Source organism: Pipistrellus kuhlii, unplaced genomic scaffold, assembly GCF_014108245.1.
Source record: "Pipistrellus kuhlii isolate mPipKuh1 unplaced genomic scaffold, mPipKuh1.p scaffold_m20_p_137, whole genome shotgun sequence".
Taxonomy (NCBI): domain Eukaryota; kingdom Metazoa; phylum Chordata; class Mammalia; order Chiroptera; family Vespertilionidae; genus Pipistrellus; species Pipistrellus kuhlii.
Genome location: NW_023425446.1, coordinates 175,602 through 202,590, shown reverse-complemented (window position 1 = coordinate 202,590; position 26,989 = coordinate 175,602). Strand labels below are relative to the sequence as shown.

The 26,989-nt window shown below is 60.3% G+C and overlaps 2 protein-coding genes across 5 annotated transcripts in view; one reads left to right on the top strand and one right to left on the bottom strand.

Moving 5' to 3' along the window:
- SAMD11 (sterile alpha motif domain containing 11) overlaps nt 1-15,223 on the top strand; it is an 18,630-nt gene extending 3,407 nt beyond the window's left edge. The window contains exons 3-14 of one of the 2 annotated variants that reach the window (XM_036436434.2): nt 2,058-2,239; nt 3,457-3,507; nt 7,010-7,134; nt 9,402-9,491; nt 9,640-9,774; nt 11,564-11,723; nt 12,677-12,792; nt 12,992-13,070; nt 13,164-13,630; nt 13,844-13,968; nt 14,299-14,409; nt 14,503-15,223. In XM_036436434.2, the coding sequence (XP_036292327.1) occupies nt 2,058-2,239; nt 3,457-3,507; nt 7,010-7,134; nt 9,402-9,491; nt 9,640-9,774; nt 11,564-11,723; nt 12,677-12,792; nt 12,992-13,070; nt 13,164-13,630; nt 13,844-13,968; nt 14,299-14,409; nt 14,503-14,748 (1,887 nt within the window). In that variant the 3' untranslated portion in view covers nt 14,749-15,223. Of the gene's footprint in view, nt 1-2,057; nt 2,240-3,456; nt 3,508-7,009; nt 7,135-9,401; nt 9,492-9,639; nt 9,775-11,563; nt 11,724-12,676; nt 12,793-12,991; nt 13,071-13,163; nt 13,631-13,843; nt 13,969-14,298; nt 14,410-14,488 lie in introns of both variants that reach the window. The other variant, XM_045581200.1, reaches the window with a different exon arrangement.
- On the bottom strand, nt 14,883-26,989 carry NOC2L (NOC2 like nucleolar associated transcriptional repressor). Of its 3 annotated transcripts, none has more exons than XM_036436438.2 (19): nt 26,297-26,980; nt 26,005-26,157; nt 24,764-24,938; nt 24,551-24,673; nt 23,779-23,896; nt 23,603-23,693; nt 21,958-22,036; nt 21,713-21,823; nt 21,415-21,528; nt 20,648-20,836; nt 20,379-20,518; nt 19,496-19,607; nt 18,420-18,533; nt 18,008-18,109; nt 16,826-16,969; nt 16,631-16,744; nt 16,091-16,223; nt 15,662-15,763; nt 14,883-15,437 (listed from the first exon to the last, which is right to left on the bottom strand). In XM_036436438.2, the coding sequence occupies exons 1-19, from the start codon at nt 26,317-26,319 to the stop codon at nt 15,328-15,330; spliced, it is 2,247 nt and encodes a 748-aa protein (XP_036292331.1). In that variant the 5' UTR covers nt 26,320-26,980; the 3' UTR covers nt 14,883-15,327. The 3 variants fall into 3 exon arrangements, 2 of the variants coding, with proteins under 2 accessions (XP_036292331.1, XP_036292330.1); XM_036436437.2 differs by having other exon boundaries at nt 23,779-23,899; nt 26,297-26,978; XR_004987673.2 differs by having other exon boundaries at nt 15,400-15,437; nt 15,662-15,800; nt 23,779-23,899; nt 26,297-26,989.

Genomic DNA, 26,989 nt, shown 5'->3' with positions numbered 1-26,989 from the left:
TTTCCAGCTCCCACTTTTCCACACAGACGGGCTTCTCACACAGCCAGCTCCATAGGTGTATGTACACCACACAGTCACAGATACTCAAGGGGCAGGATTTGGGTCTGTGGCACAGGTATCATGCAGCCATACAAGCGGCCATCCTTGCTGCCTGAGGAGCCAGTATTTGACTAGGGGTGGAGGTTCGGCACCCAGTTTTCAAATCTGTGCTGCTGAGTGGGGATGAGTGGCTGAGGTTTCCAGTGTACGTGGAAGGCATGCATATCCCCTGTCCTTGGTCGGGGTCAGGGCTGCCCATCCTGTTTCTGTCTCTGAGCCCCCTTCCCACTGGAGTGCCCACAGGAGCCTCCCCAAGCCAGCAGAGCTGGTCTGGCCTCATCGCAAGCAGGAATCTTAACCCGCCATTTCCCTCTCCTCTTCCCTATCCTGTGGATGAGAAGCAAAGAGCACACCTTTCCTTTCCTTCTTAAGTGGGTTTGACTCAGTAGGAACGAAGGTCCTGATGCTTGGCCTACAGCGGGCTAGAGAAGGGCAGAGCTGAGCGGGACGTCCCAGCAGAGTTGCACTCCAGACAGGCGGGGAGCTGTTCCAAACTCCCAAGCCCACTGGTTGGCACGTAGAGGTATGGGGACCAGACAGTGGTCACCTGTGCAGCCTCACCTGCTGATGCTGGTAACGAGCTGGGCCAGGGTTAGAGTCAGAGAGGGGCTACGGATCAGGCCCTGTCTTATAGGCTACTCACATACTAACACCCCTCCCACAACCTGTGCCGGCTCCCGGCTGCCCAGTCTGTCTCACTGAGAGCTGCAGAGGAGACTGGAGGGTGTCCTGGTAGACTCCTGAGGGCAGTGGAGGAGACTGGGGCGCCTGAGGGTGGGGGTGCTGTGTGTCTGGACGTGATGGTGGACTGGGTCTAAAGAGAACCAGTACTCTGAGGACAGGACTGATGGCTGCAGAGCCGTCCTTCAGGTCCAGGTGGCACTGATGCAGGGAGCGGCCAGGTCCTCCTGACACTTTGCTCCTAGAGCTCAGGGGTATGGTGGGAATGCCTTATCCTGGCAACAGAAGGAAGGAAGTCAGAGGAGGCCACTGGGACTGAAAGTATGAGAGAGAATTCGGTAACCCCAGGACCCCTGCCACCTCCCTGAGCCAGTAACTTGTCACTAAATAAGAAAAAGCTCCCTGCCCACCAAAAAACCATCATTGCCTTTTCTTCTTCCCCTGGGTGGTGGGACCTGAGACAGTGGACAGGGCCGTGTGTGTAGGAAGCTCTCCAGCATGTATGTACCAACTCTAAGCATGCACTAGTTTTTGTGGAGTTCCCTGTGCATTTGTGTTCTGGCTCAGGCACCTCGGCTCTGTGCCAAGAGCCCTACCTGGTCACAGTGGGCGGAGGGGTGGGGTTCAGGGGCCTTATGGAAAACTTATCGTCTAGGGCTCCTGGGCTCACAGTACTGGGCTGGCCAAGGGATCAGTGAACCCAGGCCTTCAATTTATCAGGGACTTCAGACCCCCTGGGACCTGGGCTCCGCATGGCTTGGTCTCCATTGGGGGTTCACAGATCTGAGTAGGGTTGCCAGGCAGACACGCATGCACACATGGAGGATACTGCATGTCAAAAGAGTGACAGGACACACAGAGAGGTTGTGGTGCAGACAGAAAACCCCTCTGGGCTCTGAGGAACTGGGAGAGCCAGGTCTGCCTTCAGGTGGCATCTCACACTCAGGCTGATGGCCGGGACGGTTGGGCTGGAGTGTGCAGTCAGGACAAGGCAGTGCCCAGAGCAGCCTGGCCAGGGCCACCCCTGGAAGGGCTCTGCCCGAGGCCTTGTCTCCCTGCTCTTGACCTCTGGTCATTCGTGGCTTATGCCAACCCTAGGGCCCGTACTGGAGGCTGGTGGCCTATTCTTGACTAGGGCAGTGGGGAGCATGGGCTGCTGACTGTGCCTATGTGATCTCAGTGAGGCTTTGTCACCTGGGCCTACCTAGGGGTTGGGCCAGGTTGCAAGCCACCAGGGAGCCAAGGGGCTTACCTTCCTCTGTTCCCTCTCTGCGCAGAACCGGGGGCGATTGGCAGACAAGAGGACAGTTGCTCTGCCCTCAGCTCGGGTTCTGAAGAAAGAACTGACCCCCAGCTTCTTAGCCAGCGATGGCGACAGCGATGGGAGCGGGCCAGCCTGCGGACAGCGGCCTGGCTTAAAGCAGGAGGACGACACCCACGTCCGGATCATGAAGAGAAGGTACTTTCCCAGGGCGAGGACGTGGAGGGCATGTGGGCTCAGATGCCAGAGGGACATCAAGGCAGGTCTGCAGGCAGCTGAGGCAGGTCCAGCCTGGAGGGGAGTCCTTTGCCCTTGGGACTGGGCCCGAGTTTAGCTTGTTGTGCCTCAGCTGAAGCATGCCAGTCCCTCCTTCTCATGGGACCACAGGGACTGGATCAGCATTGTTGGGGGGTGAGCACAGCAATGGGCTGAGGAAGGAAGGAGGACTGCCCAAGGCTCCGGGGGACAGGGAGCCCCAGACAAGGTTTGGGAAGGGGTGCCTGGTCCCACCACAGCCAGGTGAGGGGTGGGGAGTGGGTGGACCCTCCCTCAGGGAAGCCCCTGTACACTTGTGCTCATGTGCCTTGGTGGGTGGTAGCTCTGATGGGTCCTCACTGTCCCATCCCAGGCTGGGCCCACCCTTCCTGACCTCCCACATCTCCTCTCACAGCAGAGGAACCTCTCTCTGGCCATCCATCGTGATGCATCCCCAGAATTTCTAGGCCTCTTCCCACCTAGTCTTTCAGCACTTTCCAATGTCTCCTATGCTACTAACCCTCTCGTCGTGCCTCGGGACCCCATTGCCAAGCCCACACCCACACCTGGTAAGGTGAAGCACCACACAGGCTTCCCCCTGCCTCCTCAGCCATGGTCTTTCCAGGGCACTGCTGTGATGGAGGGCCTGGCCACAGGGCAGAGCTGGGCATGGGGCAGAGCTTCGCATAGAGCAGAGCTGTTTCCTGCCTGATCTCTGGTCCTGGCGTCCCTCCTGCCTCCGTGGTGCAGTGGTCACTTTTGGGAAGACGATTGGCAATAGCTGGTACCCCGGGGCTTATACCTGGGTGGACACCCAGCCATTGGCACTAGTGGCAGTCTCGGGCTCATTCCTGGCATGGTTCCAGTCCAGCTGGCATAGCTCTAGTCACCAGGAGTTTGGGTTTGGTCATATGAGTGACATACAGAGGAAGCTGCAGCCCACACCCCAGCACAACATGGGGCTCCTTGGGGCCCACAGCAGAGACATGCTGCCTCAGCTCTGTGCTTCCCACCTCCTGATGGCAGCCCTCGATGGTTGAACTGGTCCGGATAGCGCTGGAGACGGGGTGCTGGGGGTCGATGAGAGACAGGCCGCACACCCGTCGGCTGTCCAGCAGCCCATCCTGGAGGCCATGCTGACTTTCCTTCTTTCCTACCAGGGTCCACACCCATTGGGATGTGAACATCTCCTTCCGAGAGACGTCCTGCAGGTGAGTTTGGGGCTGGATCAGGCTTCCTCCCAGACAGTGTGCGCTTCTAAATCTCTCCAGGCTCCTCCTTCATCTGCGGTCTGTCTTTTGACTTGTGCCTGGGCCTTGGCAGCACAACCCTGGATCCAGAGTGCCCCCCTCCAATGGGACTGGCCATTTGAGCCCATTTGCCTAAAGATGAGGTCATAGCTGCCCCCTCCCATCCTCCCAAAGACCCACCAGGAGGTGAGAATGGTGATGTGTGAATGGGATCTTGAAGGAAGCATAGGAGTTTCCTAGAGAAAGGGGATGTGTGCAAAGACATGGAGAAATGAGGGGAAGGATATGGGAGGGGAGGAGGTTCCCAGTCAGCAAGTCTAGCTCGATCAGATGTTAAAAAGCCTTGGATTCTAGGCCTCTTGGGCATTGTCCTCCAAGCATTGGGGAGCCACTGAAAGTTCTTGAGCTGGAAGAGTGACCAGGTGTATGTTTTCAGAGGTCCTCTTGAGGTTCTGCCCAGCGGGTGGGGGGTTTGCTGAGTCCACAGTGATTCAGGCTGTGGAGGCAGGATGGAGGGAGATAACAGTGAGGGGACCTGAGAGGAGGTTGGGGGGCATTGGGAGACCCAAGTTTATGGTTCCCGGGGGACAAGGGGTGATCGGTCTGTGGGCAGAGCCAGGATGTACTTTCTGGTCAGTGGGGTCAAGTCTCCTCCTCCTCCGGGGGAGGCCACAGGAAGGGCAGCGGCAGTGAGCATCAGGACTGGCTGAGCTTCCTCGGAAGAGCACAGTGGCGCTGGTCCTGCCCATTCCCAGCCTGGCTCTGAGGTCTAGATCTGGAGCCAAATTACAATGAAAACATCTTCAAACTTATTTCTACCTCGTTTTGAAGTTGCCAGCTGAACTGATCCTTTTTATAAGCCATCGTGAACAGAGATGACATCTTATGAGGCTTGTACTTGGGAAGCTACAGGATAAATTTATTCGCGAAGCTGGTAGGAACCCAGGAGCTGCTGCTCCTCTCCAGGTCAACTCTCCCTGCAGGCCCCCAACAGCGCCCCCACCCACCCGGCCTTGGAAAGTGGGAGAGGTTCCCCCCTGCTCAGACAGGCAGTAGAAGCAGCGAGGATCATTTCCTGGCTTTTAGGAGAGGAGATATGGTGGGGTGGTGAGGAGTGGCTCCCCTCCATGCAGCACCCGGCCCAGCTGCCTCATACTTCCCACCCTCTCTGTCGTTGTTGCCGTGGCCCTTTTTGGCCCTGTCCCTCTGCTCTTTTATCTCTAGTCTCTTGTCTGTCTGTCAGACTCTGTCCATCTGTCCAATCATGCCTGTTTGTCTGACATCTTCGCTCTCTATCCTTCTCTGTCTGTCTGTTCGTCTGACTCCATCATCCATCTTCATCTGCCTCTCCATCCTAACCTTCTATCCATCTGACCCTGAAGTGAATGGGTCTCAGCACTGGGCAGCAGCAGACGTGTCCCTGCCCTGTCGGAACCCCTGAGCTGGCCAAGAGGTGGGAAAGGACTGAGCAGGGTGTTGGTCGCTGAGGAAGCCTTTAAGGCTCCTTTTCCTCCTCTCAGCACACCCTCCTCCACTCAGTCCCCCAGGGAACCTCAGAGTCCCCCTACAAATTGTGAGTAACAAATAACAGGTGAGAGAGAGGGTGTTTTCATGGCTTTGAGAATTCATGCTGGATGCCCGGTGAGGATTCACCTATTATCAGTTAGTGTGTGCAAAGTTTCTTTGTCATGTAATTTGTTCAGTGAGTGACCAGAACAGACTTCCCAGGGCAGGGACTGTCTATCTTGGAGTGAACCCTCAAGGCAAAGAGTGGGGTGTCCTGGTTTCCAATGGGCATCACCCCCAAGGGGCTGCACCTCCGAGTGCCCAAATGACCTGTGCATGAAAGAACTGGTGGCTGAAGTGGAGGCCAGTTCTCACCTAGCAGTCACCTTCTGCAGGAGCCCTGGGAACCTGAGGGAAACATCGGCCCTGCCTCTAAGCTCCACCCCACCCTGGTGCTGAGGCAGCAGCTCATCTCCTAGCCCCCTCAAGTTGGTGAGGATGAGTGAGGGGGTGGATTAGCTTCTAATTAGTCCTCTGCAGTACCTGCTCCCACCCCACCCCCTACGGCGGGGGGCACCTTCTCTCCTGAGGGTGAGGTGGGAGGGAGCCCAGCCCTGGCGTCTTTGGTGCTGAAACTGATCTGCTTAGGGGACAGCCCTGGATTAACTGCTCAGCCGCCCAGGCCAAGTTGCAGGGCTACTTAATGAGGTTTAGGGTCGGTTCCAGGTCACTCCATGGAGGTCCCCCTGCAGTGGCCCAGACAGGAGACTGCTTGGTTACAGGTGGGCCAGGGAGCAAGGGTGCTGGGGGGGAGGGGGCAGTCCCTCCTGCTTCTCCTCTGTCTTTTTTTTATTATTATTATTTTCTTATTTTATTGATTTTAAACAGAGAGGAATTGAGAGGGATAGAGAGTTAGAAACATCGATGAGAGAGAAACATCCACCAGCTGCCTCTTGCACACCCCCCACTGGGGATGTGCCCGCAACCAAGGTTCGTGCCCTTGTCCGGAATCGAACCCAGGACCTTTCAGTCCGCAGATTGACGCTCTATCCAAACCGGTTTTGGCTTCTCCTCTGTCTTGTCCCAACTCTATCTGCAAGGTGGCAGGTGACCCTTCTTCACTTATGGAGTGGGCCGCCATCTCTACAAGTTGCACTGGGGTTTCCTCACTCCCTCTTCTCTCTGGGGTTCTGTAATATAGGGTTGAGCTGATTTAACAGGAACAGAAGCAAGAGAACAGAAGAGTTACTACATGCTTACCCTAAGCCCTCCCCTCCCCCCGCCCCCCAAGGCCTGGCCGAGGTTCTGCTGGGATCCTAGAGGTGAGCAGGCTCCCACCATGCCTGTGTCCCTGTCCGGAGGTCCACAGGGCTGTGGCCCCCATGAGTGCATGTGCCTGTGTGTCATGAATGTGCGTCTCCATTCATGTGCTGGCCTTTGGTCTGACCCTTGGTTTCCTTATTTGAAGAAATTGGGGGTCCCTGGCTGGCTGCAAGTTTTAGTTAAAATAGTGTGGGCAGCGTTCTCTCTGAAGCAGCCAGGGCTTCAGTAAGTGCTGCACACACGTGACAGTGTGTACCCGGGCTCCCCGGGGCAGGTGCCCTGCCTGGTGGGTGCCTGGCTGCCTTCCCAGTAGGGAGCATGGGCACAGTCCTGGTCACTAGAGAGAGCATGGCAAGGCTGTGCCAGCCCAGCTCTGCACAGACCCTCCCCGGACCTGTCGTGGGGTCTGTGTGCAAGTTCCACTGCATAACAGACACTTGGCAGGTACTAGCTGTTCGATGTTGGTCCTGCTACAGGGATGCTCACACATGTGGGGTCACAGGCCACCCCGGAGGTGTGCAGAAGGCATGGTCGCACTCAGATGCTGTCCCCTGATGCTGTACGTGACCACACTCAAGCTTGGTCTGGCACCCTGCCTCATGGGTCCCACCTTCCCCATCTTGCCTTGCTGCAGCCAGGAGAGCGACCTTCCCACACTCCTATCCAGCCTGCATCGCAGCAGCCACCTCGTTATGCCTGAGCATCAGAGCCGCTGTGAATTCCAGAGAAGCGGTGTGGAGATAGGCCTGGGAGGTCCAGGTGAGGATCCGGGAGCACCAGGGGTCAGGAGGGGGCTGCCAGGGCCACAGCAGCTTCGCCTGAGGACAGCCCTTGCCGCGCCCTTCCAGTATCTGTTCAGTGGCCTGGATGCCGGCTCCCCCCCCCCCCCCCCAGCCTTGGCAGGCAGCCAGGGAGGCCAGTGGAGGAGGAGGGAGGTGGCGAGGCCGGCTGTCCCCTGGGGCTGCATGTGATGGTAATTGTGTTAATCCCGGCCAGCAGGGCAGACGGGGGCGGAGGCAGTGGCTCCATGGTGGCTGCTGCTGCGGTGGGCTTGGAGTGGCGAGGCTTCTGTCTGCCGCTGTGAGCAGAGGCAAGGCGGTCAGGGATCTGCGGGTCTCAGAGGCTCAGAAAGGCACACCTGCAAATGGCATGCACTGAGCACCCTCCAGCCCCACAGCACACGGGGTCCCGAGAGGGAAGGGTCCCTCACTGAGAGCAGGAAGACTGGGTAGGAAGGTGCTGGCCCAGGAGCTCTGGGTTCACCTAAGAGGGGTGGCTCTGTGAGGGGCAGCTCAAGAGAGCGGGGCTGTGGGCTGGGAAAGGAGCTGGCAGGGTCCCTGGCTGTCCTAGGAGCCCTGGGCAGCGAAGTTTCCAGCAGCGGCTGCAGTTCTCAGGCAGGCTGGGCAGGGGTGCCAGCATCCTGGGCCCCCGGAGTGTCCCATTAGTGCCCCCCCATGCCTGTGCCTGGGAAGGGCCTGGGGTGGGGGCTGCTTCTAGAGCCACGCTGGAGGCTGCTGAGCAGGCGGCTGATAAAAATCTAATTGCCCCATCGATCGGCAGAGCCTCTGGAGCCCCGTGATGATTGAGATATTCTGAGCCAGGGAGCCCACCCTGGACAGCAGGGCGCCTGCGCCACACGTGTGCCCAGCCCCAGCCAGGCTGTGCTGGGGGCCCTGCATGGCTGGGTCAGGGTGTCCTCACTCTCACTTTGTGCCGAGGTCACCACTGCTCTGCAGGAAGTGCCACCTGTGCACTGGTTCCAGGTTTCACCAAGGTCTCGGCCCCTCCTCGGAGCTGTAGCACCCTTTGCCTGCCTCTGTTCCTGTGGCCCTGGCGTGGGGTCACCTGCCTGTCTTTATCTGCTCTACCCCAGATACCACTGCTAATCCTGTCCCCACAGCCCCAGCCCCTCCCTGGCCCCTGAGTGGGAAGGTCGGGAGGACTGTGGGGGACTCAGGTGAGTGGTGGCAGCACCTTGTGGTTGGCGCCTGCTTCTGGATGTAGGTTGTGTTTCTGCATAAATGTGGCCCTCATTGCAGACTAGTCACCTGGCCCTCTGGCAGGACCTTATGTAGCCACCACGCGGGGGGGCCTCTCCCCCCCTATATAGAAAAGGGTCGGGGATTCCACTGTGGACAATGGGAAGCAGGTCACAGGGAGGTGAGAGCCCTGGGTTATGTGCAGGTTGGGGTGTGGACCCAGCCCGGGCCCAAGCTCAGGCCAGCCATAGTTGGATATGCGGCCCTCCTACCTGAGACGCTGAGGCCACCGGCTGTCCACTGGGCTTCCCTAGGGGTCTCATGCTGGCTGTGCCTCCATCCTGCCAGGCCCCTGAGGTAAGGATGGGGCAGGCCAGTGGCAGCAAGGTGGCCAAGATCAATAAGTTATTAGCACCATTCTGTCAGCTGTAAAGTGGAGATTGATCGCGCCGCACTTCCTGGGCTGATAAAAATGACAGATTAAGGGAATAAGGAAAAGGAATTAGGCTCTGGAGCTGATGGCAGTGTCCCTTCTCCGAGGTGTCCTGGCTGCCCTGGGTCACAGAGGTGGCAGCTCCTGCACCCCATCCCCAGGCCTCCATGAGCAGAAAGTGTGGGGCAGTCCTCATCCCTGTCCTGGGAGTAGCACAGGAGCCTCTTCTCCCTCTGGCAGGTGGTGAGCAGGCCTACACTCGCACTGGACAACCATCTGGCTGGGTGGGGGCAGCAGGATGCCTGTGGGGTCCTGAGTTGCCACCTGAGGCTATTACCAGAAATGTGCCATCACATCACACACATACCCAGAGCCCAGGGCCAGCACTGTCCTCTGGCTTGAGGCCTGGAGCTTGGCTAGTCAGGGCCTTGATGTGGCCAGGACCTACAGACATCCTGAGCAGTGATGGGTGTGGTTCTGGGTTGACCTGGGGCTGGACAGGGCCAGAGGCTGGAATTACTGAGTCTGGGTTGTCCCTCTCCCTCCCTGCTCTTCTCAATCTCCATCCCTCCAAGCCCTGAGATACATAGCGGGGCTCACTCTACCCTCCCCAGGTGACCTGTTGGGCAAGAGGCTAGGCCGCTCCCCCCACATCAGCACTGACTGCCCTTTGGAGAAGAAGGCTCGAAGCAAGTCCCCCCAAGGTGGGAGCCCCATGGGGGTGGAAGTGGAGGGGGCAGGTCACAGGAAGGGGAGGGTATAACGAGACCCTGTACAGGGTGGGGTCAGCCCAGGCTCTCCACTGGGGCGGTACCTGAAGGAGACGCCTCCCCATATGCTCCCCCCACGCAGAGACGCTATTGCTGTCAGAGCTGGGGCCCAGCATGGCCCCCGAGGATCACTACCGCCGGCTCATGTCCGCACTGAGTGAGGCCAGCACCTTTGAGGACCCGCAGCGTCTCTACCACTTGGGCCTCCCCAGCCATGGTATGTGTCCCTTACCAAGTGTCCCCCTACCCGTGCTGGGCTCTCCCTGCCCGTGAAGCTGATACTCGCCCTGAAAAGAAACCCAGGGGTCTCTGGCTGCTAACAAGGCTGCACTGGGTGCAGGGCCTCAGAAGCAAGCTCCCTGGAGGTGGGCAGAGACGTGACTCACCTCCCTCTGCCTGAAGAAGGACCCCACTAACAGGTCCCCTGCGGCCCCACCCCTACCCCCACCTGCATGTCCCCTTCAGCCCCACTCTATCACCTGCAGGGCCACACACACCCTCGCCACATGCAGACACTCATTTCACTGTGAGCCTGAGTGGGAGTGGGGGCTGATGCCCCTGCCATCCATGCGGGCAGTCCTGTCCCTGTCTACACTGCAGGCCTCCACTCCAGCAGAAGGGCGCCACAGTGTCAGGGCCGCCTCCAGGGAGCCCTGGGCCTGCCTGTGGGAAAGGAGGGAGGGGGAGGGGGAGGGGGAGGAGGAAGAGGGAAAGGGGGAGGGGGAAGGGGGACGAGGGGGAGCAGCAGCCTTAGGAACTTCCCTGGTGGATCCAGGAGGACCTCACTGGTACTCAGAAGCCTGGCTGGAGGCGCCTGTCCCTCCCCATGCCCCACCCTGTCCACAGCCCTGACCATCTGTCCGTCTCAGCTCTCAGCTTGGGAGTCCCACCCACCATCGCGAGGTCACACCTCAGCACCCTGCCCAGCTGCATCCTGACCCCAGCCCCCAGTCTGCGGAGCTTGGCTGTTGTGGCTGGAAGATGGGTGGGGGGTGCTAGGAGAGGGGGCAGGACTTCCTCTCCTCACACAGGCACCGTCCCCCAGGGCAGTGAGGCACCGAGAGCCTGAATTATTCACCAAATGTTAATAATTTAAAAATCTCTCTTTTTAATTGCTTTCCCTGCCCTGCCTGGGGCCGGCTCGGCTGGCCTGCGCGGGGGAGGGGCTGCCGGCCGCCGGGGAGCAGTGCCGCGAGCTGGGCTGTCAATCACGGCCCGCGCCGCCGCCCCCGCCGCGGAGCCGACTGTAAATAACCCGGCCGCCAGCGCGCGGGGGCGCGGAGGCCCCGCTGGGATCGATGCAGGCGGCCGCGCCGGCTGGGCTCTGCGGGCTGGCACCCGGCCCGGGCAGGGCCCACCTCCGCTTTTCGGGTAATTAATTTATAAACAGGCGGCGGCGGCGGCGGCGGCGGGAGCCTGCACACACGGGGGGGGCCGCGGGGGGACTCGGAGGCCCGGCCCCGAGCAGGCTGGAGGGAGGCGGATGGGTAGCAGAGCACCAGGCGCTGGGTGGAGTGCACAGCGTGTACCTAGGAGGGGGCCGCCTGCGCAGCCTCAGTCTGGGGTTGGAGACCACACTGCCCTCCAGGAGCAAGTCGGCGCCCTCTACCTTGGGCATCCCCCCCCCCTTCTCGAGGCTCCTGCAGCCTTGGTCTCCATGCTCTCTGAACTCAATATCAGCAACACTCATGCACCCCCAGCCTCCCCTGCCTGCTGGGCCCCCCCCCCTTTCACCCCTCCCACTGCAGTTTGGTTACTAACATCCCCATATCACTTCCAAAAGCTATCCTGGCCCCCTCCCAAGACAGATGGGTGCCTCCCACTCCCACCCCAGCATCCTGTTGCACCGTAATGATCTGTCTCCCTTGCCCTGTGGTCTTTTTGGGTCAGTGTGAGGACGTGCTCTCCGGTCTTGGTGTCCTTGGCCAGTGCCCTGCGCTTGCCCAGGGTAGGGGGGTGAGAGCCCAGGGGGCTCTGGGTCACTGCTGTTGTCGCCCCTTCCCCAGACCTCCTGAGGGTCCGGCAGGAAGTGGCAGCAGCAGCTGTGAGGAGCCCCAGTGGCCTGGAAGTCCACCTGCCCACGCCCACAGGTCAACGTCGGAAGCAGGGCCTGGCTCAACACCGAGAGGGCAGAGCTCCAGCTGGCACCCCATCCTTTTCAGAGAGGTACTGGTGTGTCTGCATCTCAGAGGCCCCCCTAGTCACGGTGCTTGTTGCTGGGGTGGGTAGACATCACCTGGTTTCTGCAGGTCAGGGTGGCAGCCTGCCCTTCATACTTGTCAGCCACCTTGACTCATCCCAGCCACTGGGCTGGCCCTGGGTTCATAGCTTATCGTGCAGAAGGGACCTGAGGCCCTCCTGAGCTTGGCAGAGGCCCGAAGAAAAATATTCTTGGGGTAGAATGCGTGGGGGTGACCCCCGTTCTGGTTGGAGTGCTAAGGACAATTCTCTTTCCATCGATCAACTGTGGGACCTGCTGAATCCAGGTGCCCCGAGACAACTGAGGGCCTGGATCCCCCAACAGATAGGTGAGGGCGCCAGATGCAGATTGGGGGACTTGTGGAGAGGGGGCAGAAGGCAGAACTCGGACGTCGGAGGCCCCTGCCTCCAGCAGCATCGACTCAGACTCGAGCCTTTGGCGACACAGACGCTCGTTGCGGCCCGGAGGCCCCAGGAAGGGGGGAGGGGACGGCAGACCTGAAGAAGAGCGAGCGAGGGATGGGGCGGGAAGAGCTGCAGCGATCTCAGCCTCTGGCCCGCTCCCCGCTCCCCGCAGCCCCCACCAGAGCGCCGTCTGCAGCCGCCTCCCGAGTCGCGGCTAATTGTGCTCCGCCCCTGGCCGCGCGGGTCCGAGGACGGGGAGGCGAGGGCCGGCGCGCCGGGTAATTACCGCCGCAGCCGCCGCCGCCGCCCGCCGGGTCAGCCTCCGCGCCGCCGCCGAGATTAATTGGCGCCGCCGGCGGGGGCAGGGCGGGGGCGGCGCGCGACCCGAGGCCGAAGGGGAGCGGCGCTCCAGCCGCCAGCGGGGCCGCAATTAGCGGCGCGGCCGGCGGCGGGGCGGGGCGGGGCGTTCCGGGAATGGAAGGGGCGCACGGTGTTCACCGCCCTGCCGTCCACAGGGAGCTGTCCCAGCCGGCCCCCCTGCTGTCGCCCCAGAATGCTCCGCACATCGCTCTGGGCCCCCACCTCAGGCCTCCCTTTTTGGGGGTGCCCTCGGCTCTGTGCCAGACCCCAGGTGAGGAGGAGGCGGGTGTTGGAGGCTGTGTCCTGGGGGACCCGTGCGTTCGGGGCCACACGGTTTGCCCGTGCCCCACCAGCGTCCGCGAGTGTTCCGTTAGGACCCAACCCTGCCAGGGACAGCCGGGGGTGGGGGTAGGCGCTTGGGGGGCATGGACCACTCGGCCACCCGCTTCGTGGACTGTCCCCTTCCCCAGGCTTTGGCTTCCTGCCCCCCGCCCAGGCGGAGCTGCTCGCCCGGCAGCAGGAGCTCCTGCGGAAGCAGAACCTGGCGCGGTAGGTGGCGGGGCTGGCTGGGCCGGAGGTGGACCCGTCCCGCTCGCTGGGTCCTGACCCTGCCCCCTCCCTCCCTCCCTCCCTCCGGCCCAGGTTGGAGATGTCGGCGGAGCTGCTGCGGCAAAAGGAGCTGGAGGGCGCACACCGTCCTCAGCTGCTGGCGCCAGAATCTGCGCTGCGCCCGCCGGAAGGCGCAGACGCCCTGCTGGTGCTGAGACCCAGCTCCACACCCAGGCTGGCGCTGCCCCCGCAGGGACCCTCCGGCTCCCCCACCCCGCCGCCTCGGGAGCCCACCCGCCGCACCCCTCGGACAGGGAGCGTTAGCCCGGCCTCAGCCCGGCCCAAGGAGACCACCAGGGCTGGGCTTTGGGTACTGGATGGCTCCGAGGATGAGCCCAAGGACTCGGATGGAGAGGACTCCGAGATGGTGACTGTTGGGGGCGGGGGCCCCCACCCAACTGGAGAGACCAGCTCTGAGGGGAAGGGACTTCTCTCAGGGTCCGTGCTGCCCCCATCTCTGCCCTTGAACGTGCCCTGCGTCAGCCCCTACTTACACACAGGTGGGCACCCCAATGATTTAGAACCTTCAATGGAGGTGGGAGGGGTGGAGGGGGGGGTCGAAGGAGACTATTCCCCCCACTTCCTCTTAGGAAAATCCAAGGGGGGGGGAAAGGCCCTTTTAGTCATGATCTGGACAAGGGCAGAGGTCAGCAGATGGATGGGAATCTGGAAAAGAGGCAGCCACAGTCCTAGTAACACCCCCTCCCAACCAGGAGCCACGGGGGGACTCTTCAGTGATGGGGAGGAGGCCACCGCCCCTGAGGACATCAGCAAGTGGACAGTGGATGATGTCTGCAGCTTTGTGGGGGGCCTGTCTGGCTGTGGAGAATACACACGGGTGAGGGGGCACCTGCCCAAGATGGTTCTGAGCTGCTGTCCCCCGTGCCTCTCCTCACCCCCTCCTCCCCTCCTCAAAGGGTATGGGGGCACCGTGCATGCTCCCATCCCCACCCGCAGTGCTGTGCCTTCCACATAGGCGTATGACCAAGTTTTCTTTCACATGAATATTTTCCCTAAAACTTCACAAACAGCTCCTCTTGGCTCCACTTTCCAAAGCCTCGAGCCCTCCACCACCCCACCCTGACCTGACAGCTTTGGCCTGGCTGAGGGAGTTTGCAGGCAACCAGGCAGTTCCCACTCGGGCTCTGACAGGCTCTCACTCCACCAGGTCTTCAGAGAACAGGGGATAGATGGGGAGACCCTGCCCCTGCTGACCGAGGAGCACCTCCTGACCACGATGGGCCTGAAGCTGGGGCCTGCTCTCAAGATCCGGGCGCAGGTGCGTGCCAGTGGGGCGGTGGTCCCACATCCTGGAGGGACAGCACGAGGCCCTTCCTGGCTGCAGACCCCCAACCCAGGCCTCTCTCCATAGGTGGCCAAGCGCCTGGGCCGAGTCTTCTACATGGCCAGCTTCCCGGTGGCATTGCCACTGCAGCCACCAGCACTGCAGGCCCCCGAGCAGGAGCTCACCTTAGGGGAGCAGCCCCTGTCTCCAGCAATGACCCCCTCACCCTATGGAGGGGGACAGCCCACTGCTGGCCAAGCTTCACCCAAGCAAGAAAATGGGACCGTGGCCCTGCTTCCAGGGCCTTCAGACCCCACCCACCCTCTGTGCTGAGTTGTGGGGGGGCCTGTACAGGCCTCCACTCTTTAGTGCCAGCCACTGCAATACAAATGCTCCTCTGCACAGCTGGTTTTCCTTTGGTTTTGGAAGCAAAAACACAAAGAACTTTTAAAAAGAAAACATGTGACTTAAGAGGAAAAGAATGTGTTTTCAAAGACTTCTGGGGGTGGCGCAGAGCCTGGCGCACACGCCTGGGATCCAACCTGGGTGCTGCTGACAAACCAAAGACGAGCAGTTCGCTGGCCAGGCGGCCCCTGGCTCCCTTGGGAACTGGGACTGCAGTGAGATTTCAGCATCCTGATATCAGGTGAGAGCTCAGCTTCCCTCAGGGGTGCCCAGCACCCTCAGGTGCAGCAGTGGGCATGCTCCACAATGCAGGTGTCAGTCACCAAGGCTGCCACTCCAGTGATCAGCACAGTGCTTGGTACTTCCTGGTCTTTTATGTTGTAAAAATAAAGCCCTGTCCGCCTTCTACTGTCCTTCCTGGGGTATGAGCGCTGACCCCAAGGCCTCATACATAAGGCCAAACTGCTGGTGAGATGGGGGACCGCAGGCAGCCCAGGGCAGTGGCCCTCAGTCCTCCTCAGAGAGTTGTAGGTCTTCCAGTTCATCCTCCGGCCCCTGGGCCAGCAGTTGCCACAGCTCCCGGGGGGCCAGCCCTGACTCTGCATCTGAGCCTCCATCTGCAGGGAGACACGGAGACTACATAAATTCTGCTTTATCAGAAAGAAGCCAACTTGGGGGTTACTCATCACTAATTAATCACAGCACTAATTAATTTATATGTGCCACTGCTGCTGGCTGCCAGGGCCAGCAGGAACAGAGCAACTGGCCCTATATCCCCAGGGAGGAGCCTTGGGCACACAGGCTCAAAGGGCACAGCACCCTGACCCCAGGAAGCACTCACCCTCTGAGTTGCTAACTTCTTGACCGCTACTGCTGCTGTCCTTGTCTTCATCCTGGTCTTCCTCCTCTATCCCCTGCTGAGCTCCAGGAGACCTACGTGTAACTGGGGGCCAAGGGAAAGAGCCCATGGGAGGGGTCCACAAGCAGAGACACAAGGGGAGGGTAGCTGGGCTCAGCCCAGCACCCACCCTCCCCTTGGGCCTCCTTTGTGCAAGTGGGAAACATTCAGAACTGCCCTGGAGAGTAGTGGGGAGAGGGACAAGGCCTAGGAACACATGTTCCAATTCCAGGAGGCCCACCTCAGAGAAAGCAAAGTGGTGGGGAAGGACGGAGTGGCCCCAGCAAACAGGAGCGGAGGTGGGAGTAGGTGGTGCTCCTCCGGGCCTGATGCCCAACCCCTGGGAGTTCCAGCCAAGCCATGCAGGCCCACCTCTCTCTGAGAAGTCCACAGCAGCATCCTCATCACTGTCCAGGTCAAAGAGGTCCTTAAGCTCCGCCCTGTCCTCATCCTTTCTGTCTCCCAGCTTCCGCCGCTTTATTTCAGGTAAGTTCAGATCTTCCAGCTGGAGACCCAAACCGCAGCAGGAGGTGAGGGTGTGCGGGCGCCCTGGGTGCCAGCCCGGTCACAGCCACCAGCAAGAACCCTCGTCCCGACTCCACACCTAGACCCGGTGTCCTGTTTTCTTCCTCCACACAAATACCTGCTGGGCCACTTTTCCTCCCAAAACCTAGTGAGCATCCCTACTGATTCCTGGACAACTACCTGCCAGGTGAGGGAGGAGGCCCCAGCCACCCACTGGCCTTTTAAGTCCCATCCAGGTCACAGCCGCATCCTTCAGGGCAGCCCCAGCCCTTGCAGACAGGGGCTCCACTCCCATCCCGTCTTAAAGTCATAGCCAGGGTGCTAGGTCCTCATCTCAGAACAATCCAGCCAGGCAGGCCCAGGCTCCGACACCCTCTCAGCCCATACCCGCTCTTTGCCACTGATTTCCAGCTGGATCTCTCGGTCCCTCAGTTTCCGCCAGTGGCTGTAGTACTTGATGAGCGGAGTCCCCTCCTCTCGGATCTGCTTCTCCCAGTCATCCTGTGGGAAAAGGTTTGGGTCATGTCCCATCCTGGGCAAAACCCCAAGCCCCAGCCATACTCGGGTGTCCACCCCACTGACCACGGCCTGCCGGTTGGCCACGCCGAAGGAGGCTCTCTGGCGGAGGCTGCAGATGTGGTCTGCATTCTCCTGCACCTTCTCCAGCAGCTGGCGCACCTGCCGGCAGTAGTTGGCCACCTTGCATTCTCGGAGGAAGGACTTCAGCTGCAGAAGGAAGAGGGGCTCGGCCAGCTCCACACAGGGCTGCTCTGCACACATCCAGGGGCCCACCCCCGACGTGTGCCCAAACCCAAACAAGTGGAGCCACGGGGGTGAACCATCTGAGAACCAAGGCCTGGCCCCTCGGATCCCCCGTACATGAAGCTGTTCTGGCACAGCCACTCATTCATTTACACACTTGTGGGGTTTTGTTTGTTTGTTGTTTGAATATATTTTATTGATTCTTTACAGAGAGGAAGAGAGAGGGGTAGAGAGTTAGAAACATTGATGATAAACATTGATCAGCTACCTCCTGCACACCCCCTACTGGGGATGTGCCCGCAACCAAGGTACATGCCCTTGACCAAAATCAAATCCGGGGCCCCTCAGTCCGCAGGCCGACACTCCATCCACTGAGCCAAACCAATTTTGGCCACTTGTGGGTTTTTCCTTCGACAGCAGAATCAAGCAGTTGTGTAAATCACAAAGCCTGGCTCTTTACAAAAAAAAAAAAGTGCTAACCTGTGGAGCTTCAAGCCCAGAAAGAGCCTTGCCCACCCAAACCGTGTCCTGTTGGGCCTCGAAGCCAAGGCACTGGGTGGAGGCAGCCCCACCCAGGGCTATGCAGACAGGCAGCACCGCTCCCGGGAGGCCATCTAGGCTAAAAAGGAAAGGACTCCAAAGAGAGCCATCAGGGGCTTCGGGAGGGTGGACGCACACCTGCTCCCCTATTGCCTGAAGGAAGCTGAGGCAGCCCTACTTTCACACCATACTCAGAACCACAGGGGAGGCATGCAGTCAGGAGACCAGCCCACTCTGTCCCAGGAAAGACTCGGGGCCATCTGTCCCTGGGCTGTGGCAGGCCTGGGATCCTGGTAGTCACCCAGGCCAGCGTCCCACCACTGGCTCTGTGGCTGACACCCAGAAGACTGCCTTCTTCCGCCCCTGTGTATACAGGGAGCTGAGGCCATTAAAACAGTCTAGTCAGCCTCACAGTAGGTCACAGAGAGGTCTGGGCAGGGCAACCGGACAATGGGCACTCACCTGCAGGATGGCGGGCAGCGCAAGTTCGGGGAAGGCAATGCTATGGGCCTGGCTGTGCAGGTACTCGAGGGTGAGGTCATACAGCTGCTCCACCAGCCCATCCTGAGGAGCAACGGGAGAGGAGCTCAGGCACCTCCCTCACAGGCTGAATGCCAGCTCCCTCTCCAAGGCAGGAAGAGGTGGGGAGCCACAGCTTCACTCAGGTTCATGGGGCTGGGCCCACAGGTGTCTGCTCCCTGACCCTGGGAGCCTACGAGTCTATGCATAACCTCCACAGGGCAGCGAGCCCTTCCTGTCCACACTCCTGTTGCCTCCATGGTCACTCAGGATGCTGACCTGCGTCCTCTGACATCCTGCGGTGGCCCCACCTGGGGCACTCCCTCCCTATCCCCTCCCTGGAGGCCAGCCTCACCCGGTAAGCCTTCTCCTGCAGGTTGACCTTGGACAACTTCAGGATCACAGTGAAGTTGATGGGCTTGGAACTCATCCGTCCCGGCTTCCTGTTGAAGTCAACCTGCTGGAAAACCTGCAGGACCGACGGCCTCTTCAGCCAGACTGCAGTGCCCACATCCCACTGCACCCTACCCACACCAGACCTGCAGCCCCACAGAACCCCCTGGCCCAAGAGCTGTTCGCCCCCCAGAGTGGGACCCTGGCCAATGGCGTGCCCAGGCCCCGGCCTCCTCCTACTGCTGCTGCTGACCCTCCCCTACAACCCGGCCTGAGTGCTGCATCCCCAGGAGCTACACACTGAGGGGCACGAGGTCTCAGGCGGGAGCTGGCAACCTTGCCACTCTGCGTCCTCTACAGAGGGCAGGCTGTGCTCTGTGTGGGTCCTGCCTCGGGGAGGAGCCCCCGCCGCCCGTCAGGAGAGTAAGGCAACCCACTGGCCTCCAGCTGGGCACCTCTCCCCAGGATACCAGCGCTAGGGAGGTGGGGGGCAGGGAGGGTTCATTCTATGTGCGCGAATCTTCTGTCCCTGCCTCAGGTGATCAGGATGAGTTCCTGAGGGGCACATGGGCCGAGATTGGAGAGCCCAACTGGGAAAGGCACCCCCATCAAGAGACTCCACAGAGCTGAGCTCAGGTCAGCTCCAGATGAAAAGCAGCCATGATGTGTGGATACCAAAGTGGTCCCGGGAGGGCAGGGTGCTTGCTTCCAGGGTTGGGGCCTAACCACGAGTGATTTCTGGCCTGAGCTTGTGTGAGCATGCAACGCAGATGCACACACTTGTGCACACACATGGGGACGTGCAGAGGGCAGATGCAGCCTTGGAATTAGACCTGGGTTTCTGGCCTGGATCTCCCGCTCGCACTCATCTCGGACAAATGCCCAGATTGACCCAGGTCTGTGCCTTAAAACCAGCACCCTCCGGTCTACCCCACAAGGCAGCTTCCTTTCCCTCACTGCTGCTCTTGCCAATTAACACATGCCACCAGCCCAGGCAGGACAGCGATGCCCTTGCAGCACCTGGCCCTGCCTGCTCACCTCGAGGATGAAGGGCAGCACGGGGATGAAGGTGCCGGTGCCCTCGGAGAGCAGCGTTAGGATGCGCACGCAGTGCATGCGCAGCGGGTAGAAGCGTGCGGTGGGGACCAGCCTAGGAGCAGGAGGATGGGAGTGAGACGAGGCCGGGCCCGCCGGGATCCCACAAGCCCGCCCCACCCTCCTGGCACTGCCCTGACCTTTCCCTTGGAGCCCCAGCTGCAGCAGGGATCCTCCCTATCACCCCTCAGGGTCACTGGCCACACCTGCCCCACCGGATTACTGACAGAACAGGGCAAGACACAGGCCTTCAGGACTTGACTCCTTGCTCAGTTATGGGGCTGAAGGGACACCCAACCAGGTCTAACTTTGTTTCAGTTTAATGTGTTTGTAGGGATCATTCATTCAAGCCTCTCATCCCAGCTTTCAACTCTCCTTCAGGACAGGGCTGCCCCCTCCTGGCCAACAGCCACCAGGCCACGCACAGCTCCTCCATTCTCTGCCGAGACCCATGCCCAATATGACATCCAGGATTCCACACACCAGACCCCACCTGCTCTGTCCAAGAACCCTGTGAGAATAAACCCAATCCCCTTCAAACTGCATGTGGCCCTCTCCAAGAATGCACGCTGCTACATCCTCGGACAGAGATCCAAGGGAGGCACTCACAGTGCAAGCCACCAGGGAGCCGAGCTACCCAGCCTGGGTGTACCCCCACGCAGGGGACAGACCGAAGACAGCTCCAGCCCAGCCCCTCCACGGATGTCACTGAGTAACAGACCGCAGCGCAGACCCTCCCTAGAGACCTGGCCACCTGGGAGAGGACCCCTGCAGGAAGCCTGTGACCTGCCCTCCAGGCCTCAGGGCCCCACACACTCAGACTCACTTGATGCAGCCGAGGACAACCTGGGCGAGGGGGTAGATCAAGGGCTGGAGGGTGTCGCTGGGGCAGATGGTGCTGAGGACACGGCACCACAACTGCAGGCAATGCACGAACTGCCAGTTGTACACGGACTGGTGTGTCTCCTGCAGGGAAGCCCCCAGGTCAACAGGGTCCCAGGGCCCAGGCCCTCCTTTGCGCCACGTGCACAGGCCCCAGCAGGCTGTGCCCCTCCCAACCCCACAGCCAGGACCCTGTCCAGCCCGGCCACACACCTTCTTACGCATGGTCATGGCGTTGCGGAGGTGGATGGCGAGCTGGCGGATGTACAGGAAGGCATGCTGGTAGGCAACGCTGGTGTCCAGCGCCAGCAGCTCGGTCAGTGTCCGCTGCATGAAGCTGATGAGGGGCAGGGTGCTGGGGGAGGTGAACTTGCAGTTCCTCACGTACGTGATGTACATTTGCTGCCGGAAGACCAGTCACAGCTGCCTGAGCTCCCAGGCCCCGAGGCCCCACCACAATACCTGGGTCTGACCCTCAGAGCTCCTGCCTCTCAGAGCCACAGTCCAGCTGTGTCTGCTGCAGACCCTCTCCTTTCCGCAAGGGTGTACCCAAAACCTTGGGCACAGAGTCTGCGGTCAGAGTACCAAGGGAGGGCGAGCTCCAGCAGGAACGAGTCTGAGGACCAGCAAAGGGACCATGAGGGACTGAGAGGAGGAGCCTGCTGCCAGGCCTATGCAAGGGGATCTGGAAGTTCCATGCGAGGCAGGCCACCCTTGGTTTGGAGCCAGGCACCAGGGTCCCTGCCCCTCTCCACACCGATGTCCTTGTGCACTGAGGGAACAGCTGCACACTGTAGTCCACAGAGGCAGGGATAGGGGAGGGATGCCATCATTGTCACCACCCCTTCCCAGGGAGAAAAGGTGACAAAGACCTGGTTCTGCCTTGAGCCAGCCCCAGTGAGGTGCTGACCACGAAGGCAGCCTGCCAGCCCCTCAGGCTGAGCCTTTCAACCCGGGGTGGGGAGGGCTGGCCACACTACCTTCAGGACGGGGCTCAGGAAGGTGTCTTTTTTGTGCCGGCAGACTCTGACGAGGACCAGGAAGGCCAACACTCGGACTGTCTCTTCGCCCGTGCTCCACAGGACCACCATCCTCTGCAACGAGCGAGAAGTCACAGCCGGCCCCGGCCTGCCCAAGTCCGGCCAGAGGCGTCCATGGACATGGCTGGAAAGCAGCCTCGGCTCAGAACCTGTTCCCACACGCCCATCTGTGTTGCCGGTTTGGGGTTATGCTTAAGGGCAGCCACATGCACTTGAGCACGCCAACGGGTATGCCCACCTTGAGTAGCATGCGGCACTGCTTGGGGAAGGTCAGGAAGTAGGGCACGGAGCTGCTGATGTGCTGCAGGAGGGCTGCCGCCACCGTCGCCTCTGCCACACAGGCCACTAGCTGGGGGAGCAGGAGGTCAGCACCACGAAACCCACCACATGGAGATACAGAGAAGGACCAGACCACTGCCCATGGCCAGGCCCTGGTGACCCAGCAGCGTCCCCCCCCCCCCCCCCGCCCCATGGACACCACACCTGTATGACTGAGCTCAGGTAAGCCTTGACGTCCAGCCGGAGCTTCCCCCACAGCGGGCTACTGGACGGCTGCAGCAACCTGCAGAGACCACCCCACCCCACCAAATGAGACCCAAACCTTAGACACCCCCCAGTTTACATTCTGTCCATGTACAGGACACAGGGCCCTGTGGAGAGACCCTCTCGAGAGTGGCCATGACCAATGCCTGAGGGATAGACTGCCACTTCACCAGGGTTCCCAGAGGGCATACACCCAGGTGCTAACCACCACCACTGCAACCAGGTTTTCTGTGGCCCGAACAAGCTTTAAAAAAAAATCAAAGTCGCCCTGGCCAGTTCCCTTAGTGGATAGAGCATCAGCCTGCAGACTTGAGTCCTGGGTTCAATTCCTCTAGTCAAGGGCATGTACCTCAGTTGCAGGCTCAGTTCTCGGCCCCAGTCGGGGTGCAGAGTGAGTGTGGGAAGCAACCAATTGATATGTCTTTCTTTCTCACACCAACGTTTCTCTCTGTCTCTACCCCTCCCTTCCATTCTCTCTAAAAATCAATGGAAAGATGCCCTCTTGTGAGGATTAACAACAACAAAACCCTGAATTGGCTGGTGTGGCTCAGTGGGTTGAGTGACATCCCATGGACCAAGAGGTGCGTTGCAGGCTCAATCCCAGATAGGGGCATGAGGGAGGCAGCTGACAGACGAGTCTCTGTCATCAATGTTTCTCTATCTAAAAACCAATAAAAACATATTTTTTAAAAACCACCTGCTGAAGTACATGAAGGGGCAAAGGCCAGGGGCACCATGGCAGCTCACTCTGCCCAGAAGGCAGTGCTTTCCACTTCCTCCAGCAAGGGCAGCCAGCGGCCTCCTTCCCAGGAGGGCACCACCAGCACTGCCTCTGCTGCCGCACACCCACTGCCAGTCCCCTTCCGCCATACCCTGGACAGACAGGGTGCCTCCACTCGGCCCAACCACCTCAATCCATCAGGCCAGCCTGACCACCACCACCAGGCTCAGGTGATGACAGAGGGCCTCTCTCTGGACACATCTTTCTTCCTTTGAAAGGCATTTGGGCCATGGGGCTGTGTGGCCCTCCCTGCCCCAAGTAACCCCTGTTCTACCAATCTGCTGCCCTCCTCCCTCCTCTGAATACAGCTTCTCTGCTCGATCTACTTCTAACTCTTAATCTGGAAGCTAAGGTTCTCAAAACCACCATCCACCAGGACCCCCAGGAGACACACCCAGCAGCTGCAGGGCAAAAAGAGTGAACAAGACTGTTCATCCAAAGAGGAAGATGAAAAGAATAGAGAAAGAGAAAGAGAGAGAGAAAAGGAGGAGGGGAGGAAGGGAGATAGGGAGAGGGGAGGAGGGAGAGGGAGAAAGAATTCTGACCGGGGAAAATCGGAAAGAAAAGGAAGCAGTTTGTGGTCCCGGAGAAATTCTGGGCCGAGAATGTCCCTTCTCCGGAAGAGAAAAGGAAAGGGCCACTCCTACAGGCCCTGGGAGCCGAGCCTATCTCCAGAGCCCAGAGAGAGCCTGCTGCCCTCAACATCCCTCTGTGCCAGCTGAGCCCAAAGGGAACTGCCAGGTCCCAGATCTCTGCTTTTCCCACACTGCAGGGCCCCGGTACCCCCACCCTATCCCCCCTCACCTGCTGCTGTCCTTTGTAACTTTTCGAAATAGCAGCTTCTGGAGGCATCCAAAGAGGTCTCTGATGCAGAAGGTGACCAGAGCATTGAACACTGCAATGAAGGGACCAGAAATGCTGTTTACAGAACAGCAGATGGAACAGAGAGCCTGTACCCAGGTCCCCTGGCCCCAGCTCACCAGCACTGTCTGTGACCTGGAATTTAATGGCCTCAGCACCCTCTGGGTCTCCTTGGGTGGTAGCCACAGCTGCTCGGAACGCCTGCACAACTTCATGGAACAGCTTTGGAGTTAGGTGGTGCTAAAGGGACAACAGAACCCAGAAGGTTAAGGGAGCCATCGGCTGTGCTGGACAGAGGGAGAGGCAGCCAGCAGCTCCCAAACCTGCCCTAGGAGAGACCGGCACCTGTCGCCCTCATTCTCACACAAGCAGAGGTGGGGTGAGTGTTCCATGTGCCAGGAATAAACAGAGTTCAGAATCCTCCTGGGCGGGCAGGGAGCCCAGCTCAGGGACCACAGGGAAGGGGCTGAGGGTCCCAGATCTGGACAATGGCCAGCTGTGCACAGCTTCTGTAGTTCTCCCCTTCCATCCCTTCCTTTCCCTACAGAAACCACGGCCAGACCCTCAGAAGAAGGGGCCTGACTTGACCAACTACCAAAGGCACAGAGACCATATCCTGCCTGCAAGAGACTTCAGAGAGCAAGGAGCCAAAGAGAGAAACCGAGAGCAAAGGAGCAGGCACAGCCGCTAGGATCTGACGAGGAGACAACACAGCCCTTGAGCCTCCTCGCCTGAGGAAGAGCTATGCGGAGTAGTTGGCTTCTAGGAGGGGACCTCCCATCTGCACAGTACCATGTAACTCAACAGAGTCAGGCCAACTCCTAATGGGACACACACACACACACACACACACACACACGGGGAGCGGGGGGGTGTCCAGCCATTTCTCACTTTCGCTGCCTGCTTCCATCTCTCGACCATGGCCAGGGTCACTGGGGTAGAATCCCTCTTCTTCCCCTTCGATCCTCTGGAGGCCCCATCCTTGTCCTCCTCGCCTTCCTCCTCACTGGCTTCCTGCACCAAACACAGAGGGCCGGGCTAGAGCAGGATGTAGAGGCCAGGAGTGTGCCCCCTGCCCCCATCCAGCTCTGTCCGGGCCCTCACTTCCAGCATGTCGGGCAGGGAGTGCAGCTGCTCCTCTCCATCCTCAGAGCCGTCCGAGTCGCTGAAGTTCAGCAGGCTCTGGTCGTTCTCCTGCAGGAACTTGTAGAACTCGGGGTCTTTGTCCTTCAGCCGAGAAAGCTGGTCCTTGTGCTCAGATGCCCGGCCTTTACGTAGGCTGGGGAGATGGGGGTCAGTCATCCAGTCAGATGGATGGGCAGAGCCAGTAAGGGTGGGAGGTAAGGCTTCCTGGCCTTCCCACTACCAGCTTGCTGACCTCTTCTGGGAAGACAGGGGGCTAACCTGCTCCCTCACAACAGCTACCCACAACTAAGGCAGGGGATTTCTAGGGGTTAGGTTTTAAGATCGCTCTGAGCCCCAAGCTCCAAGCTCACACATCCCACAGCCTCTCTACGTTTCAGCAGGTGCATTTCAAACCCAACATGCACAACACTGAACCTAGGGCTCCCCAAACTTGCTCTACCCACCCCTGCTTTACCTCAGTGGTGGCAACTCTACCTTTCCAAGCACTCAGGTGAAAGGTCAACCTCTGTCTGTCTCTCATTCCCAGCATGCACTCTGTCAGGAGCTCTCACCAGCAATATCTTCAAACACACACCCCCCACCTCTTCTCTAACCAGCACCATCTTTCAGTACCCATCCCTGCGACTACAGCAGCCCACGTGGCTCTTATATGTCACGTGCCATTCCTTCACTCTCACACAAATCCCTGCGACTTCCCTTGTTACTGGGACACCTTATAAGGGCCCCACCATCACCTCTCCAGGTCCACCCCTCTCCTGCCACAGCCACACTCACCCTCGCGGGAGGCCCGCTCCCAACCGGGCCCGGCTGTCCTGCGCCTGCAACACCAGGACACGCTTCCCCTACCGGCGGCGGCGCCTGCTCCCTTAGGTCTTTGGTTATCTATCACCTCTTCCAACGACCTTCTCACTCCACTTAGCACAAGATGCCTGCCACGCTCCAGCTTCCCCTTTCTGTCTATCCCTGCACTTCCTGGCTCCACCCAGCCCAAGGGGGCCTCCCGGGCCGGCCTATGCCCGCCTCCAAACCAGGCTCGGGTAGGCACCGAGCGGCCGCTTGGTAAGCATCCGGTGAAAGAGTACATAAGCACGAGAGTGCGGGGCAGGGGCCATCGATCCCCAGACCTCAATGCTGAGGCCCCAGGAATAGCCAGCACCCCGCGGTTGGGGCTCCGGGACGACGAAAGGGATGCTGCTCACCTGGCGGAGGGGCTTCCGCCTGGCCCGTCCGGGTTCCGGGAGGCTCCACGCGCCGCCCGCGCCTCGGCTTCCTCGACTGCTTCAGGCTCCGACTCGGACTCGGAGTCAAAACCCGAGGCCAGGAACTCATCCACCGTCAGCTCCGCCAGGCGCCTGCGGGCCCGACACCGGAATCACGAGCGCCCGCCAGCCCGGTGCCCGCCCCGCTGCCCGGACACGGAGGGACGCAGAGGGGCCCCTGTGGACTGGCGCGCCGCGGGGAAGCCTCATCGGCCCCAGACTCTCAACTCACCGCTTGCTGCCCCGCGCCGCCATGCGCTCCGGTGGCAACGTGAGCTCCGCTTCCGGCCCCAGAATGCCGCGCGCCAGCCACACTTCCGCCGCAGGCCCCACCCCTTGCCCCGCCCCGCACGCTGGCTCTGCGGTTCTCCAGCCGCGGTCTCTGCGGTCTGCGAGCGGGAGGGCGTGTGCACGTCCTCGGTGCCGCGGGCGCCCAGCTCCTGGGTTGCGCGGAGGCGGCGGCTCCGGCTCAGGCCCGGTTCGGTCCCGGCTCCCGCGCGCCTCCGCTCGGGCACTGGGCGGGACGCGCCGCTCACGCTTCTTCTCCGTAAGAGGCAGTGATAACACTACGGACCTGGCATCAAGGGGCCTGGGGCCCACGGGCGCCCTCGCCCACCGGGTCACAGCCTCCCCAGGGCTCCGTAATCACGTGCCTGTGAGGGTGTCAATGCATGGACAACGGGCAAAATGCACCACTGAGGACCCCACTAGAGAGAGCTCTTACAAATCAGCAATAAAAACCCTAACTCTGGTAGGAAAAATAAAGCAAAATAGAAACGGTGATGCGTAGGTGAGCAGTTCGCCAAAAGATTCAGGACACCCTGTGGCCAGACGGGCCTCGCCCGACCAAGGAGGGTCAGAGCCAGGAGAGCAGTTTCCGCTTCACGGGACGGTCCCTTAGTCTCCGTGGTGGGGAAGGGGGTGG

What these genes read in the sequence shown, in the direction of transcription:
- NOC2L (XM_036436437.2), bottom strand. Translation starts at nt 26,319, where the DNA reads ATGGCGGCGCGGGGCAGCAAGCG. An exon ending in AAATCAGTGGCAAAGAGCGG is followed by an intron (nt 16,224 to 16,630) that starts GTATGGGCTGAG and finishes TTGGGTCTCCAG; the next exon opens with CTGGAAGATCTGAACTTACC. An exon ending in AGAAGTTAGCAACTCAGAGG is followed by an intron (nt 15,438 to 15,661) that starts GTGAGTGCTTCC and finishes GTCTCCCTGCAG; the next exon opens with ATGGAGGCTCAGATGCAGAG.